The 14715-nt window shown below is 42.8% G+C and overlaps 1 protein-coding gene across 3 annotated transcripts in view; it reads left to right on the top strand.

Annotated features, from left to right (window-relative positions):
• The window catches only part of LOC145348062 (protein phosphatase 3 catalytic subunit alpha), a 272223-nt gene extending 266852 nt beyond the window's left edge, over positions 1–5371 (top strand). For all 3 annotated transcript variants that reach the window (XM_080196211.1, XM_080196202.1, XM_080196218.1), the window contains 2 exons: positions 395–424; positions 3705–5371. In XM_080196211.1, the coding sequence (XP_080052337.1) occupies positions 395–424; positions 3705–3886 (212 nt within the window). In that variant the 3' untranslated portion in view covers positions 3887–5371. The remainder of the gene's footprint in view (positions 1–394; positions 425–3704) is intronic.
• The last annotated feature ends 9344 nt before the right edge of the window (positions 5372–14715 follow it).

Raw genomic sequence — 14715 nt, 5'->3', positions numbered from 1 at the left:
GAATGAGAGAGTTGGTGGGACACAGTCTGGGCCTGATGTACTTTTTCTTCTTAAACACTTGACCTTGTGAGATTTGCACTTATCTTCCATCAGATACTGTGACCAATGAATTGCGATTCAGTAATCCATGGTGCATACACACTTGGACAGAAATAACACACTGATTTTTCTGCTCAATGATCACAATCAATTTTTCTTTTTCCTCCTTCCATACAATCTGACTGTGTTGTTCTTTGTGAATGTGTTGTTTGTAGTTTCTCATCTCCACATAAGAATACTAAAGCTTGTATTAGACTCGCTGCAGTTACTATTTTTTTGCTACTCATTGTTGTTAAGAATATCAATTCTGAGCTCAACTTTCTCATCCGATTTGCAACCCTTTTCTTTTCTTCAGCGACTGTTGAGGCTATTGAGGCTGATGAAGGTAATATATTGGACAGTCCCCTTTCTGTTGTGAGGGGCTGTGCTAGGTTGATATATAAATGTGTGTGTGTGTATATATTTCTGTATATCATGTGCGGGTGTTGGGCTAACCAGCAGTTGTCTAACACTCCTTAACACTGTGTCGTATATTAACCTTATTGAGGTGTGGCTTGCTTCTCAATGGATTTATCCATTCATGCAGTTGTGTCCTTTGTTCTTGCAAAAACCCACCCGTGTCTTCTGGCTGAAATGTAATATTACGCAGAGTCGTGCTGTCCAGAAGAGCTAATTAACAACAATTTTGATGCTTTAAAATTGGCCTGAGATGCTTTGAGCAAGAGCAAAGCAGACTGCTGATTAAATAGTGGCTCCCTAACCACTATTTACACTCCGTTTTGAAACCTTCTTCTTAACAAACTCCGATCCACAGTCGCATCGGTGGTGGAACTTCATTTTTTCTTTTATTTTCTGTGACTCTGTGGCTTTTGCTGTGTTTTGTTCACTAGTTTCTGTGTAAACTACAGTCTTCTCCCGTTGTCTGAGCAGGAACTACAGCAGCAAGTTAGATTATTGTGCTACACGTGATGAATGACATCTCAGTCACCAGGGAGATCTATAAATAATTACTAACCTTTCAGTGATCAGCATTGGGACCTACTTACAAAGTACTTTAATTACACTAAACCTTCCGTGTTCACGCTGAATTAAAAACATGACTCCTTGTTGCAACGCAACCATCATTCAACTCAAGTCTGTAAATATAAATGTTAATCTCCCCTTTTACAGATACAGTGAGTGGAATGTGTCCCACACAAGCTGAAGGTGAAATGCTTCCACTTATGAAGTGTTTCATCTTTCTGTTTGAAGAGCTCTCGGTCCAGGTTCAGAATCTCCATCACCAAACAATCTGGAAATGTTAGTTTTTGCCAAAGTGTCCCTTCACCTTGAGTTGGCTTTGGGGCCACAGGGAGTTTACTGTTGGAACAAACACCATTTTGTTATTTATTATTAAAAGGGTCCCAGTGTAATAATCAAAAGCACATTAACCGTTTGTTTGCTGCAGTTTCTGATTTGACAGATGAAATGGTTAACAATCATTGTGGCTGTATTGAACATTGCTAAGGGGCTACAGGTAAACACCCTGTGTGAAGTGCCAATTTAATCACACACTGATGTAAAATATTGTGACATTTCCTCTTAACCTTTTGAGTACTGAATACACTTTGCTGACTCCTTGTTCACTCTAAGCCCATATTTTTCTAATGTACAGCGAAGGCATTCCTACATTGTTGTACCAAAGCACAGACATAATAAGCTGAATTATATCCTGTGCTGGATTGTGCTACAGTTCTACAATGGAATGTCTTGGGAGGGTTACACTGAACTGTTGCTGCTGCTGGGATAATTCCAAAGCGAGGTCAGGTACTCCCTGAGTGAGGCCACATTTCAATCTGCTGCTCACAAATAATCCTGATTCTATCCGGTCTCTGAGTGACTGAACTCTGCACAGGAGCAGCCCTTGGCCAAGGGTTGAGTTTGGCACAGGCCCCGGGTTTGTACAGAAAGGGTGACAGCCTCCATCCTGCGTCAGAAACAGACTCATAAATAGACTTCTTTGCCCCTGCGCTTGGTGAATATCTGGATGGAAATCAGCCATCCTTCACCGAAACCTGACCCATGGGATTTGAGGGAAGTGGAAACAGTATTGCTTTGAGGGTTATGAGTGTAAAGCAGAGTGAGCACGCACACCCCAGTGCTCTGACGCAAAGAGATTGTCCGAGTCCTCAAAGGGTTAAAGATGTCACTCGATTGTGTATATTCTTAAACACCTGGACACCACAACCAGTTTGGGCCCTAAGGTTCTGTTTTAGTTCTTTCTGTCAGTTCTTCTCTTTATCCCTGACTTATCTCAGCTTCTGTGATGTGAATATTTATATTTTGTGACACGATTATTTTTAATACTTATGCTCCCGATTTTTAAACCTTGTTTTCCCCCGGTTCTGTCTCCATTCCGTGAATTATTGCTGGGTCACGGGACAGGGCAGCGAGTTGATCCAGTTGAAATGTGAATTGTGCCTGTCACCGGCCAAGGTGCGTCAAACAGCACCTTATAAATCACTGCCATTCTTACACCTGAATGGAACGCAGGAATGACAAGCAGCCAAACAGTCTACTGATATTAATACAAATGGCCTTTCCTGACTCTCTTCCCAGTTATTCCCAATGTGTTCTGATCTGCTCCATTGAACCCTGCAGCACAAAAGATGACCATTTGGCCCATCAGGTCTGTGGCTCCCCCTCCCAATATCCTACAAATCCCACCCCCTGTGTCCTGGTTTCCCCAGGATCCAGCAAACTTGCTCTTAAATATTTATCCAAAAATGTTTTTGAAATTATGCACTCTTGCAAAAGCTGGACTTTTTTTTCCCCGCTGAGTTTCATTCTCTGGCCGCACTGGGTCCAGGCGTACAGGAGAGGAATTATTTTTCTGGTACAGTTCAGGAACTCTGAACTGGGATGGATCTGACCGATCGGAATGGCCATGTCTCGTTACAAAGACACAGAACAATGCTTATTCTATCAGTGCCGCAGTTCTGCCTTCATCGATAAACTCCATTCTGTGCAGGAGATCTTTCCATTTATACTGAACTTTTCATGTTGGGCGCGTCCACACGATGTTCCGTTTAAAGCTTCGTGTGATTTAGCTGAACATCGCACCCATCACACCAATGACAAATTCTCTTTTCTTCTAACTTTCCCGCATGTCAAATGTAGCAGAATTGGGCTAAAAACTGGTTTGAAGTGTTTCTGGGTGTACAGAATTATATACAGCATTGATTTCTGAGCTAGAAATCTGTACCAACAATTACAATTTTAATAACTTCACAAAAAGGGTGGATCATTAACCCCATCACTGCCTGTAAGCTGCCGAGGATCCGTTCAGTATGGTTTATTACAAATAAGTTGATCAGCATTTCTTTAATCTCAAATACACATGCCACAATGTGCTAACCAAGTAACCACACTCAGTTTGTATGTTGGTGGAATTGGGAACAAAAATATTGTTGTTTCACATTTTTCCCCTTCTTTCTTCCTTGCCCCACAACACACCTTCCAACCCTCTGCCTCCCCCCGCTCCCTCCTCCCTCGCCCTGCCTCCCCCCGCTCCCTCCTCCCTCGCCCTGCCTCCCCCCGCTCCCTCCTCCCTCGCCCTGCCTCCCCCCGCTCCCTCCTCCCTCGCCCTGCCTCCCCCCGCTCCCTCCTCCCTCGCCCTCCTCCAGCTATTCGAGGTTTCTCACCCCAGCATAAGATCAGCAGCTTTGCTGAAGCGAAGGGTTTGGATCGTATCAACGAGAGGATGCCTCCTCGCCGCGATGGAATTCCGAGTGACGGCAGCCTTAACTCCATCAACAAGGTGCTTTGCTCAGAGGCAAACGGCACTGAGAGAGGGAATATTCAGTGATCCTTTCGCAGTTTCCAGTTCCAAGGCATGATTGTATTGTTGCCACATTAAGCGGTTTGACTTTCTTGCCTCTGATTACTGCTGCATGCTCTGGGAGCTAGGGTGTTGGATGACAGATTACAGTAACAGAGTGATAGAAATTGTTTTGTGATTGTTGACAGTTAAGTTACCTCAGATGGGATATGCCTTTGCTTCTAGATAAGCAAAAAGTTAAATGCTGGTTAAATATTACACATTAGATGAATCAAAATGTTTTCCTTTTGCATCAAGGAAAACTCTCAGATCTGTTTTGAAAAGGCCTTTACTATACTGGATGTGGGATCTCTGTCTAATAGCTCTTTAATCTTCTACTGTCCATTTACGATTACAGAACTAAAAGTTTGACATATTAAAAAAAATTGAAAATATGAGGTTGTACAAACTAAATAATAGCTGATTTGAAATGTGGACTATTTATTAACATTTTTGATGCTCTTTCAGCAGAGTATCAAACAAATTAGGCAAGTCTTAAAAAGAAGAAATTGTAAAGTTGCAAAATCATTAACAAAATGCCAAAAATCAAATTTGGTTTTTGTATAAATTCTGCTTACCTCAGGTTGATTTAGTGTGTTTGGATGCTACCAGTTTATGTATTTACCTAGCTTACTCACTTGGCAATGAATACCCTTTTTCCAAAAAATAACTGGAAATTTATTTATAACTTTTATCATTCATTTTTCTTATTTCATTTGCGTTGAGTTGGTTGTGGCTTGCTGGAATTGTATATTAATGAGTGACGCATTCATATTTTAAAATTTATTTTAACTATATGAAGAACAAGACATACCATATAAAATGCAGTGAATAGCATCTGTAGCCTGTAAAACTGTCCTATGCATGTTTTTTTCCCCCCAGTTAATGGCTGTACTGTCCCTGTATGGGACTGTAATGCGCTTAAATAATCTGACATATACTGGAAATGTAATGTAAACTTGCATACTTTATATTCACTGTATGAAATTGCTTAATGCCTTTTGAATTTTTGTAATTTAAAAAAAAAGAACTTCTTGAGATTATTCAGAGGGGGATTGGAATCTTTGAACATTTTTCAGTACACATAAGTGCACCATGTAGAAGAATAGCATGTTTATCAAACATTGTGAAAATTAAACAATCGATGTGTGGGTACATGTAAAACTCTAGATGCATGATGCTGTTTTAGTCACAGTGGGTGGAGTCTGACTTTTCTTTCGTGCCACAATGAATCATTGAGTGTATTTTCACCTTATCAGTTACGGGTTTGATGATATGGTTAAAAACTGGTCCATAATGGATAATTCATTGATTTTTTTTTAACAACTGTAAATGTGCCCAAGTAATTCACTACAACCTTGAATGCCTTGCCTTTGTAATTTGACCTCCGAAATGTCAGCAGTTTAAGCATGCACTTGTAACAATGAGGAAGTATTTTATATTACTATTTCAATAAAACATGCATGAACTTACTGGTGTGCGTACTCCTGGAATGGTCTTTACTGTGCAGTAACTAATCCTTCATTTCCAAGTTAGACTCATGGAGATACGGAAACGGGCCTGCCAACCAGGTTTCCGAAACCCAGCCAGTTCCATTTCTCTGCGTTTGGCCCACGTCAAAATGGGAATGATGTGTGGTCCACCACAATTGGTGATCGATATGAAGATGGCTGGGTAATGTCTCCATCAATCACTGTCTGAAATGGTGGAAGAAACACTTTTAGAAGTTGGGAATGGAATGTTTGCAGGGCTACGGGGACAGAGCCAGGGGGGTGTGCTATTAATTCAGTAGATTGTTCAAAAGAGTCAGCACAATCAGCACGGGCTGAATGGCCTCCTCTGCGTGCCTCATGTTTATCATTGTGGAAGGAAACAGGCCCTTATCAGACATTCTGGGAGAGGCAATGATCAGACTGGTACACTGAGAGCACGGAGGTTAGCACTGCTGCCTCACAGCGCCAGGAATCTGTTTTAATTCCCAGCTTGGGTCACTGTCTGTGTGAAGTTTGTACATTCTCCCCATGTCTGCATGGGTTTCCTCTGAGTGCTCTGGTTTTCTCCCACACTACAAAGATGTGCAGATTGGGTGGATTGGCCATGCTAAATTGCCCATTACTGAGAGGGGGGACCAGCAGGGGTAAGTGTATGGGGTTCTGGAGATAGGACCTGGATGGAATTGTGGTCGTTGCTGACTCGAATGGCCTCCATCTGCTCTGTAGGATTCTATCTCCCAGGTAGGGTAGAGCCAGTGATCAGGGTAGCCAATGAGGTTAAACCATGGCATCATCTCATGCAATTTTTCAAATCCATTTTGGTCTTTTAGCTAAGATCCAGCCCAGGACAAGGCGCCTCATTCTGTCAGTTTGGATCTTGTTTGTCTCTCTCGTGGGAACCTTGAGTTGCATTCAGTTTGAGTATTTGGATATGAATAACCAAATCATTACCACACACTCACACCCCGAGTCAGACAGTTTGACTTTGAGCCTAATTCTGTCACAAAGTCTTTACAGGAAGTGGGGAGAATGTGGGACTCGCTCCCACGGGGAGTGGGGAGAATGTGGGACTCGCTCCCACGGGGAGTGGGGGAGAATGTGGGACTCGCTCCCACGGGGAGTGGGGAGAATGTGGGACTCGCTCCCACGGGGAGTGGGGGAGAATGTGGGACTCGCTCCCACAGGGAGTGGGGAGAATGTGGGACTCGCTCCCACGGGGAGTGGGGAGAATGTGGGACTGGGTCTTATAAGGGTTGAGCGGGCACTGCATCATTGGATGTTTTGTCCTCTGGGTGGATGAGATGCTGAACTGAGTCCCTGTCCCCCCTTTTCCAGTGGGATTAAAGATCCCACGGCCACTGTGAAAACCAACAGAATTTTTAACCATTGTTTTTTCCTCCACCAACATCACTAAATAAACCTAATATCCAGTCACCCAGGATTGCTGTTCGGAAGAATCTCGCTGTGAACAAACTGCCTGTTGCTGCAACATCAGATCAGCAGCCGTTCCAGAACACTGTGGACACGCTGAGGTCTGTAAAAATACCCATTTTCATAACGTATTTACATAACTGTATCTCCCTGAATCACAAAATCTGTTCTAAAATAACAGATATGTTTGGAATATTCCCAGCACTGCTGGTTGTGTCAATATTTGATGAAAATGATTGGAGCCGTGGGACTTTATTCCAAAATCACGTCATCGGTTTGAGAATCTAAGGTCACGACAAGAGCCCAAAGAAAATCTCTGTGGTCGTGGCAGTGTGTGGATGGAATATTGGGAATTTTTAATGACGTGTTTCTTAATTACTATCAGTGTCCGTGTCACTCATTAATGATTTTATTACCAGATTTAATGATCATTTTTATAATGTGGTTGGTAAGTTTAGTATGACTGGTTGCCATGGTTACATTAGCTGATCATTTATCTTTCATGAGTGTTAAAGAGCAGTGCTGCTGTCAGAATCACTATGGAAACCAGTCATATAGTTCTTCCCAGGTGAATTTTGACGATGATCCAGTAAATCATTAAGCATTGGGAGGTGATGCTGGAGACTGCACTGTGTGTGTCACTGTGTTTTCAGCGATGAGAAATCTATTACAGGCCATTCGACCTGTCAGCTCCATGTTTCTGCTGTACCCGAGCTTCCCCTCTTCGTCTCACCCCATCAGCCAATCCGTCTGGTCCTATCAGTACAACTCACCCATGACCACTCCCCGTGGGAGTGAGTCCCACATTCTCCCCACTCCCCGTGGGAGCGAGTCCCACATTCTCCCCCACTCCCCGTGGGAGCGAGTCCCACGTTCTCCCCACTCCCCGTGGGAGCGAGTCCCACATTCTCCCCCACTCCCAGTGGGAGCGAGTCCCACATTCTCCCCCACTCCCCATGGGAGCGAGTCCCACATTCTCCCCCACTCCCTGGGTATAGGAGTTTTTCCTGAATTCCCTATTGGATTTATTAGTGACTGTCTTAAATTTAAAATTCCCGAGTTCAGGTTTTCCCTGAATGTAAACACCTTTTCTATGGCCAGGGTTTTCCAGATTTAGTGGAGTACAGGACAAGTTGTTGCTGTGAAGGTGTAACATGTGTTACTCAAGTTAATGATGAATTTAAACACAAACAGGACTGCATCGTGCTGTCTTTGAGGAGCTGGTCTCTTCACTCAGGGATGGTCACTGTGTAACGGCCCCTCGGGTAAGTTTGGGCCAGGCCTGAAACACCCACAATGTTCAGTGTTTGTACTTGGATCATTGCTTCCATATCAGACATATCAGCGTGAGTTTACAGACTGGACTCTTTCAGCCGATGGGTAGATAAGGTGGTATTGGAGGCTGGGTAAATCACAATGTATTCCACAATCAATATAAATTGTTCCTTTGTTACACAGAAAGCAACAGACTCAGCAAAGACTTGAACTTGTGTCTACCTGTGACAAAAAGACACAAATAAAATCAAACTGAGCGATGAGGTAAGACAGGAGATAACGGGAAACTGTCGTGGCTTCAGTGGTGACCAGGATCCAACCTGGTGGCATTTTCACTGATTGGCTTCTGGATAATTAGAGAATCATTAGAGCACCATCTGCGAGTTTTTTATTCATTGTTGTAGGAACAGAAGCCGGCCATTCAGTGAGATTATCCCTCCATTCCCCGGATCAATCTAATGAACCATCTCTATTGACTCCAATATCTTTCCTTAGATAAGGGGATCAAACCTGTTCACAGTATTCCAGGTGTGGTGTAACTAGTGCTTTGTAGTTTTAGCAAGACTTCTCTATTTTTATATTCCATGCCCTTTGAAATAAAGGCTGATATTTCCTATTCCTGCTCAAATTGCATGCCAACTTTTTGTGATTTATGCACAAGGGCCCCTAATCCCTCATCTGCAGCTTTCTGCGGTCTCTTCATTTAAATAATATTCAGTTCCTTTATTCTTCCCACCTATTTTGTGTCATCTGTAAACTTGGCAACAGTATATTCACTTCCCTTGTCCAAATCAATTCTATATATTGTAAATAATTGTGGCCCCAGCACTGATCCCACTCTACTAGTTACAGGTTGCCACCCTGAAAATTCTCCTCTTATCCCAACTCTCTGTCTTCTGTAAGTTGGCCACCCTCTATCCATGCCAATATATCACCCCAAACACCATGGACTTATTAAGCAGCCTTTTATGCGGTACCTTATCAAATGCTTTTTTAAAATCCAAGCATGTTATATCTGCTGGTTCTCCTTTATCTATCCTGCTCGTTACCACCTCAGAATATAGAAATAGGTGCTGGAGTAAACCACTCGGCCCATCGAACCTGTTCTGTTGTTCAGTACGGCTGGCCTTGAGCTATAACTCCATTCTTCCACCTTTCCCCATATCCCTTAAATCCCTAAGAGACTAAAAACCTGTCCATCCCAGTCTTAAAAGCTTTGTTAAAAGATACAGTGGGTGTCATTGACTAGGCAGCATTTATTACCCATCCCTCATTGCCCTTGAGAAGGTGATAGTGAGTTGCCATCATGAACTGCTGCAGTACGTGTGGTGTAGGTAAACCCACATCAATGGAGCACCTACAACCCTCAAGTGGAGAATTCCAAAGATTTGCTACTCTTTGAGTGAAGAAATGTCCCCTCAACTCAATCCTTAACGATCAGTCCCTTATCCTGACACTGTTTAGATCCCCCTGACCAGCATTTACAATCTCTGTGCCCGCCCTGTCGCACCCCCTCTGAGTCTTGTCATCTTCAATGAGATTGCCTCTCATTCTTCTAAATTCCAGAGAATATAATCAGCCTCTCGTTACAGGAATAACCCCCTCAATCCCGGGACCAATCGAGTAAATCTTCACTGTATCGCCTCGAATGAAATCTATCCTTTCTTAAATGTGGAGATTGAAACTGCTCACAGTACTCCAGATGTGATCTCACTAAAACCTGCACAATTGTAGCAAGATTTATTTAGCCTTGTAATCTAATCGCTTTACAATAAAGACCAATATGCAATTAGCACATTTTTCAGATTACCATTTTCAAATATTTCCTTTTCAAACAAAAGTCTGTTTCTCAATCATGTCCTGCCCCTTTTCCATATCCCTGTAATCTCCCGCAGTGCTTCAACCCTCCCAGTCCGTTCCTCTGACATGCATCTCCATTGCTCCACCGCTGATGGCCAGGTTTGTGGGTGTCCTGGTTGCTGAGACAGGAGAGAGGAGGAATAACTGCAATCAGATCAGCAATGGTCTCATCAGGTGGCAGAACAGATATGGAGGGCTGAACGGCCTACTGTGTGCGTTTGTAAAAACTTTCTAGTTGTTTTGTCTGATATAGTCTGCAACTCCTAACGATGATCAAAGAAATATATATATAGTATATATTTCTATCTGTGTATCACAAATAAGGATTTCTGAATGGAGTGTGGAACACAGTAGAATTCAGCGAATGCTACATGTAATGATATAGTTTGTGTGACATTACAGATTCTATAAATCAGCAAACTGCAATGCAATGCCTTGTTACATGCAAATAAATTCAGGCTTTTGATTCAATAGAAGTTGATTTTTTAAAAGCATCAGTTCATAGAGTCATCGAGGTTTACAGCACGGAAACAGTCCTTCAGCCCAACTTGTCCACGCCACCCTTTTTTTTAAAACCTCTAAGCTAATCCCAGTTGCCCACATGTGGCCCATATCCCTCTGTACCCATCATATCCATGTAACTATCTAATTGCTTTTTAAAAGACAAAATTGTACCCGCCTCTACTACTACCTCTGGCAGCTTGTTCCAGACACTCACCACCCTCTGTGTGAAAAAATTGCCCCTCTGGACACTTTTGTATCTCTCCCCTCTCACCTTAAACCTATGCCCTCTAGTTTTAGACTCCCCTAACTTTGGGAAATATTGACTATCTAGCTGATCTATGTCCTCATTATTTTATAGAGATCATCCCTCAGCTCCAGTCTATCCAGCCTCTCCTTATAACTCAATCCATCAAGTCCCGGTAGCGTCCTAGTAAATCTTTTCAGCATTCTTTCCAGTTTAATAATATCCTTTCTATAATAGGGTGACCAGAATTGCACACAGTATTCCAACAGCGGCTTTACCAATGTCTTGTACAACTTTAACAAGACATCCCAACTCCTGTATTCAGTGTTCTGACCAATGAAACCAAGCATGCTGAATGCCTTCTTCACCACTCTGTCCACCTGTGACTCCACTTTCAAGGAGCTATGAACATGTACCCCTAGATCTCTTTGTTCAGTAACTCTCTTCAATCATTAATTGAATAAATCCTGCCCTGGTTCAATCTACCAAAATGCATCACGTCGCATTTGTCTAAATTAAACTCCATCTGCCATTCATCAGCCCACTGGCCCAATTGATCAAGATCCCATTGCAATTGGAGATAACTTTCTTCACTGTCCACTATGCCACCAACTTTGGTGTCATCTGCAAACTTACTAACCATGCCCCCTATATTCTCATCCAAATCATTAATATAAATGACAAATAACAGTGGACTCAGCACTGATCCCTGAGGCACATCGCTGGTCACAGGCCTCCAGTTTGAAAAACAACTCTCTACAACCACCCATTGGCTTCTGTCAAGAAATCAATTTTGGATTTATTTAGATACCTCACCCTGGATCCCATGAGATTTAATGTTATGCAACAACCTACCCTGTGGTACCTTGTCAAAGGCTAAAGTCCATGTAGACAACACCAACTGCACTGCCCTCATCTACCTTCTTGGTTACCCCTTCAAAAAACTCAATCAAATTTGTGGAAGAAGTTGTGGAAGAACTTTCAAATCTCTTACACGTTCCTGCAAACTGAGCAACCTCTTCTGTCCTCTGCTGTGTGACTGCAATTCAAAACTTTACATCCATGGACACTGATTGGAAAAGACTCAACAACAAGATACAGCCACTAACAAGCTTTACGTTGCTCATTGCTAAAGCACCTAGAGACATCACAAAACAACCCGAATACAGATTAATTCATTCATCACTCAGGAGTTTCACTGCAAGATGTTCCCTTGACCCAATATGCCCACATTTAGATTTAACATTGTTTTTGGGTCTACTAATTGCAGTTCAGCTTAAAGGAGCAAGATGGGTAATAGTAGGATCCTCGTTATTCTCTCTCTCTGGTGTAGGAGGCGTGACAAGATATCAGAAGGTGAAGACACTGGCATCATTTTTTGGGATTGATCTCGAGTTAACCAAAGGCACGTTCCTGGACTTGTCCTGCTTCTCGTGGTTGGCTTTTCAATGAAGATCCTCGTTGTTAGTATTTTGCACACACAAAACTTGCTTAGAACTTCCAAAAATGTGGTCATTATTTATCCGCTTATTACCAATGCACGTGGACTCCTGCCTTTTCCCTACATCTCATTACCAAGTTGGCTTTGAGAAACTTCATGCTTACAACTTTGCAGCAAAACATTCTTACTTTTATATTCCATTCCCCTTGCAATAAACACCAACATTCCATATGCTGTACCTGCATACTAAAGTAAAGGTTAATTATTAGTGTCACAAGTAGGCTTACATTAACACTGCAATGAAGTTACTGTGAAAATCCTCTGGTCACCACATTACAGTGCCTGTTTGGGTACACTGAGGGAGAGTTTAGCATGGCCAATGCACCCTAACCAGCATGACTTTTGAACTGTGGGGGGACGCCCACACAGACATGGGGAGAATGTGCAAACTCTGCTGAGAATCGAACCCGGATCCCAGGCACTGAGAGGCAGCAGTGCTAACCACAGAGTAAAATGACAGCAGGAGCAGAACCAATCCCCTTGGTGTGCTGACCTTGTTGTATTTGTGTCACCTCCTGAGTGTTTTACACATTGTGACATTGGCAGTTGATGTTTTAATGACACCTATTGCTATTTGTGTACAATGATTTCTCCCAATCACTGACTGTCTGCTCCCTCAGAGCCTCTATTTCACAGTCAGTTCGGGAGAAGTGTTGCTCTCCGAGTTTTCCCCTGAATTTTGTAGGAATAACTGGAGTTGGGTTTTTCTGAAAGCATGTTGGATCCTGGATGGGGAAACTGGTGCTGCAACACCCGTGGGAATTTGCTGTGTGTAAACCAGCTGCCTGGAATACAAAAGCAGGAGTGGGTATTGATTGATGGTGGAAATCATTCCTTAGGATATCCCAGAACGTCCTGAATCTTCTCCAAATGAGGCTGTTTTTTGGGAAGGTGGGTGAGGAAATTCAGAGGTTTACACGGAAACGTTGCCAGGTGTAAACTTCCTTTATTATTCGTGCCTCTTCCACAAAACTACCTGCTGGTCATTTATATAACCGCTGTTAAAATCACACACATTTCCAGAAATTACACCAGTAAATACACTGCTGTCCAGTCCAGGGAACAGTCCAGAATCACCGGCTGGATCACATTCGGAGCAATTTTCTAGACCACGTTTTATGGAGACTGGCAACATAAACTGATCAGTGCCAGGGTAGGTGGAATTCTGTCCACACTGTGCCATCATCTCCACTTGTTCCAAAGAACGACCCAACTGAGGCCGGTTTTACCATGAGTGAGACTCTTGTGTACAATAATGTTAGAAGAGAGGTGAGAGAGTGAGGCACTGTGAAAGATAAGCTCTGTCTCTCTCTTTCTCGTTCCTGATGGAAATGTTGCATCAAAAGTGCATTTTTGGAAGATTTGTACAGTTTCAAGCGGGTAAATTAGCTCCACAGAAAACTCGAGAATCCAAAGATGTGCAGATTAGGTGGATTGGCCCGTGCTAAATTGCCCCTTAGTGTCAGAGGGATTAGCTAGGGTAAATGTATGGGGTTATGGGGATAGGATTTGGGTGGGATTATAGTCAAATTCGATGGGCTGAATAACCTCTTTCTGCACTGCAGGGATTCTATGATTGTAAGTTAACTAAATCAGGACAGAGATTGGTGTAAACCGACTCAGGGAAATTGTTGGCAATCAGGCTCAATTTTGCAAATTGACTAAATATTTCACAAATAAAGTTATAAATGGTTCAGGAGACAAGAGAACTGGACGATAATTTGTAAACTTCTTCTGAAATCCAACATAGCCTTCAATGATCAAATTCTCTCCTTCCGATTGTAATATCCTTCCTTTTCAGTGAAGAATTCACTTTCTGTCCATCAATCTCCCCGCAATCCCTTCCTGCTCCTTACCTGCCCAATAACATCAGTGTCATCAGCAAGTTTCAGAACACCCTGACACCACCCTCTGCTGCACCCACCCCCCCCCACCCCCCACCCTGACTTCTCCCCACCACTGACACTTTACCAGGAAAAACACTCTCTGCTTCTCACTGACACCTTACACTGATTAAACACTCTCAGATCATCAAGACAATCTCTCAGCATTCATACCAGAACTGGGAGAATTCCCTGCTTCCGTGGTGAAATATATCACGGATTTGTTTTAATGCTGGCCTTAATCAGGTGAGGCTAACGTGGAGTAACAGAGTCAGAGGGCAGTGATGTATCTCTCTGAGTGTTAGCTTGAGCTGTGGTGAATCACTCTTGCAATGGACGCTAAACGTTTTAAAATGACAGTTTCACGGTGATGCATACTGTGTCAGGAGTTGCAGTATCATTCCATCACTCAGCAATAGATTAGAGTGAACCATTAAATCACTGTGTCTGTGCAGTTGACCCTATCCCATGGAAATTACCCACAGAGCAGGGTAATGATGTGTTAATAAGGAGTTTGAGCCCACGGGGTTCATTATTCTTTTGGTAAACCTGTGTGAAAGGATCAGATACTGTAACCATATTCCACATTCTGACAAAGGAATTGCTTCACAGAAGAAACAGAGAAA

Source organism: Carcharhinus amblyrhynchos, chromosome 1 (assembly GCF_965287045.1).
Source record: "Carcharhinus amblyrhynchos chromosome 1, sCarAmb.v2.hapA, whole genome shotgun sequence".
NCBI lineage: Eukaryota > Metazoa > Chordata > Chondrichthyes > Carcharhiniformes > Carcharhinidae > Carcharhinus > Carcharhinus amblyrhynchos.
Note: the sequence above shows the minus strand (reverse complement) of the source record. Positions and strands in the feature narration are given on the sequence as shown.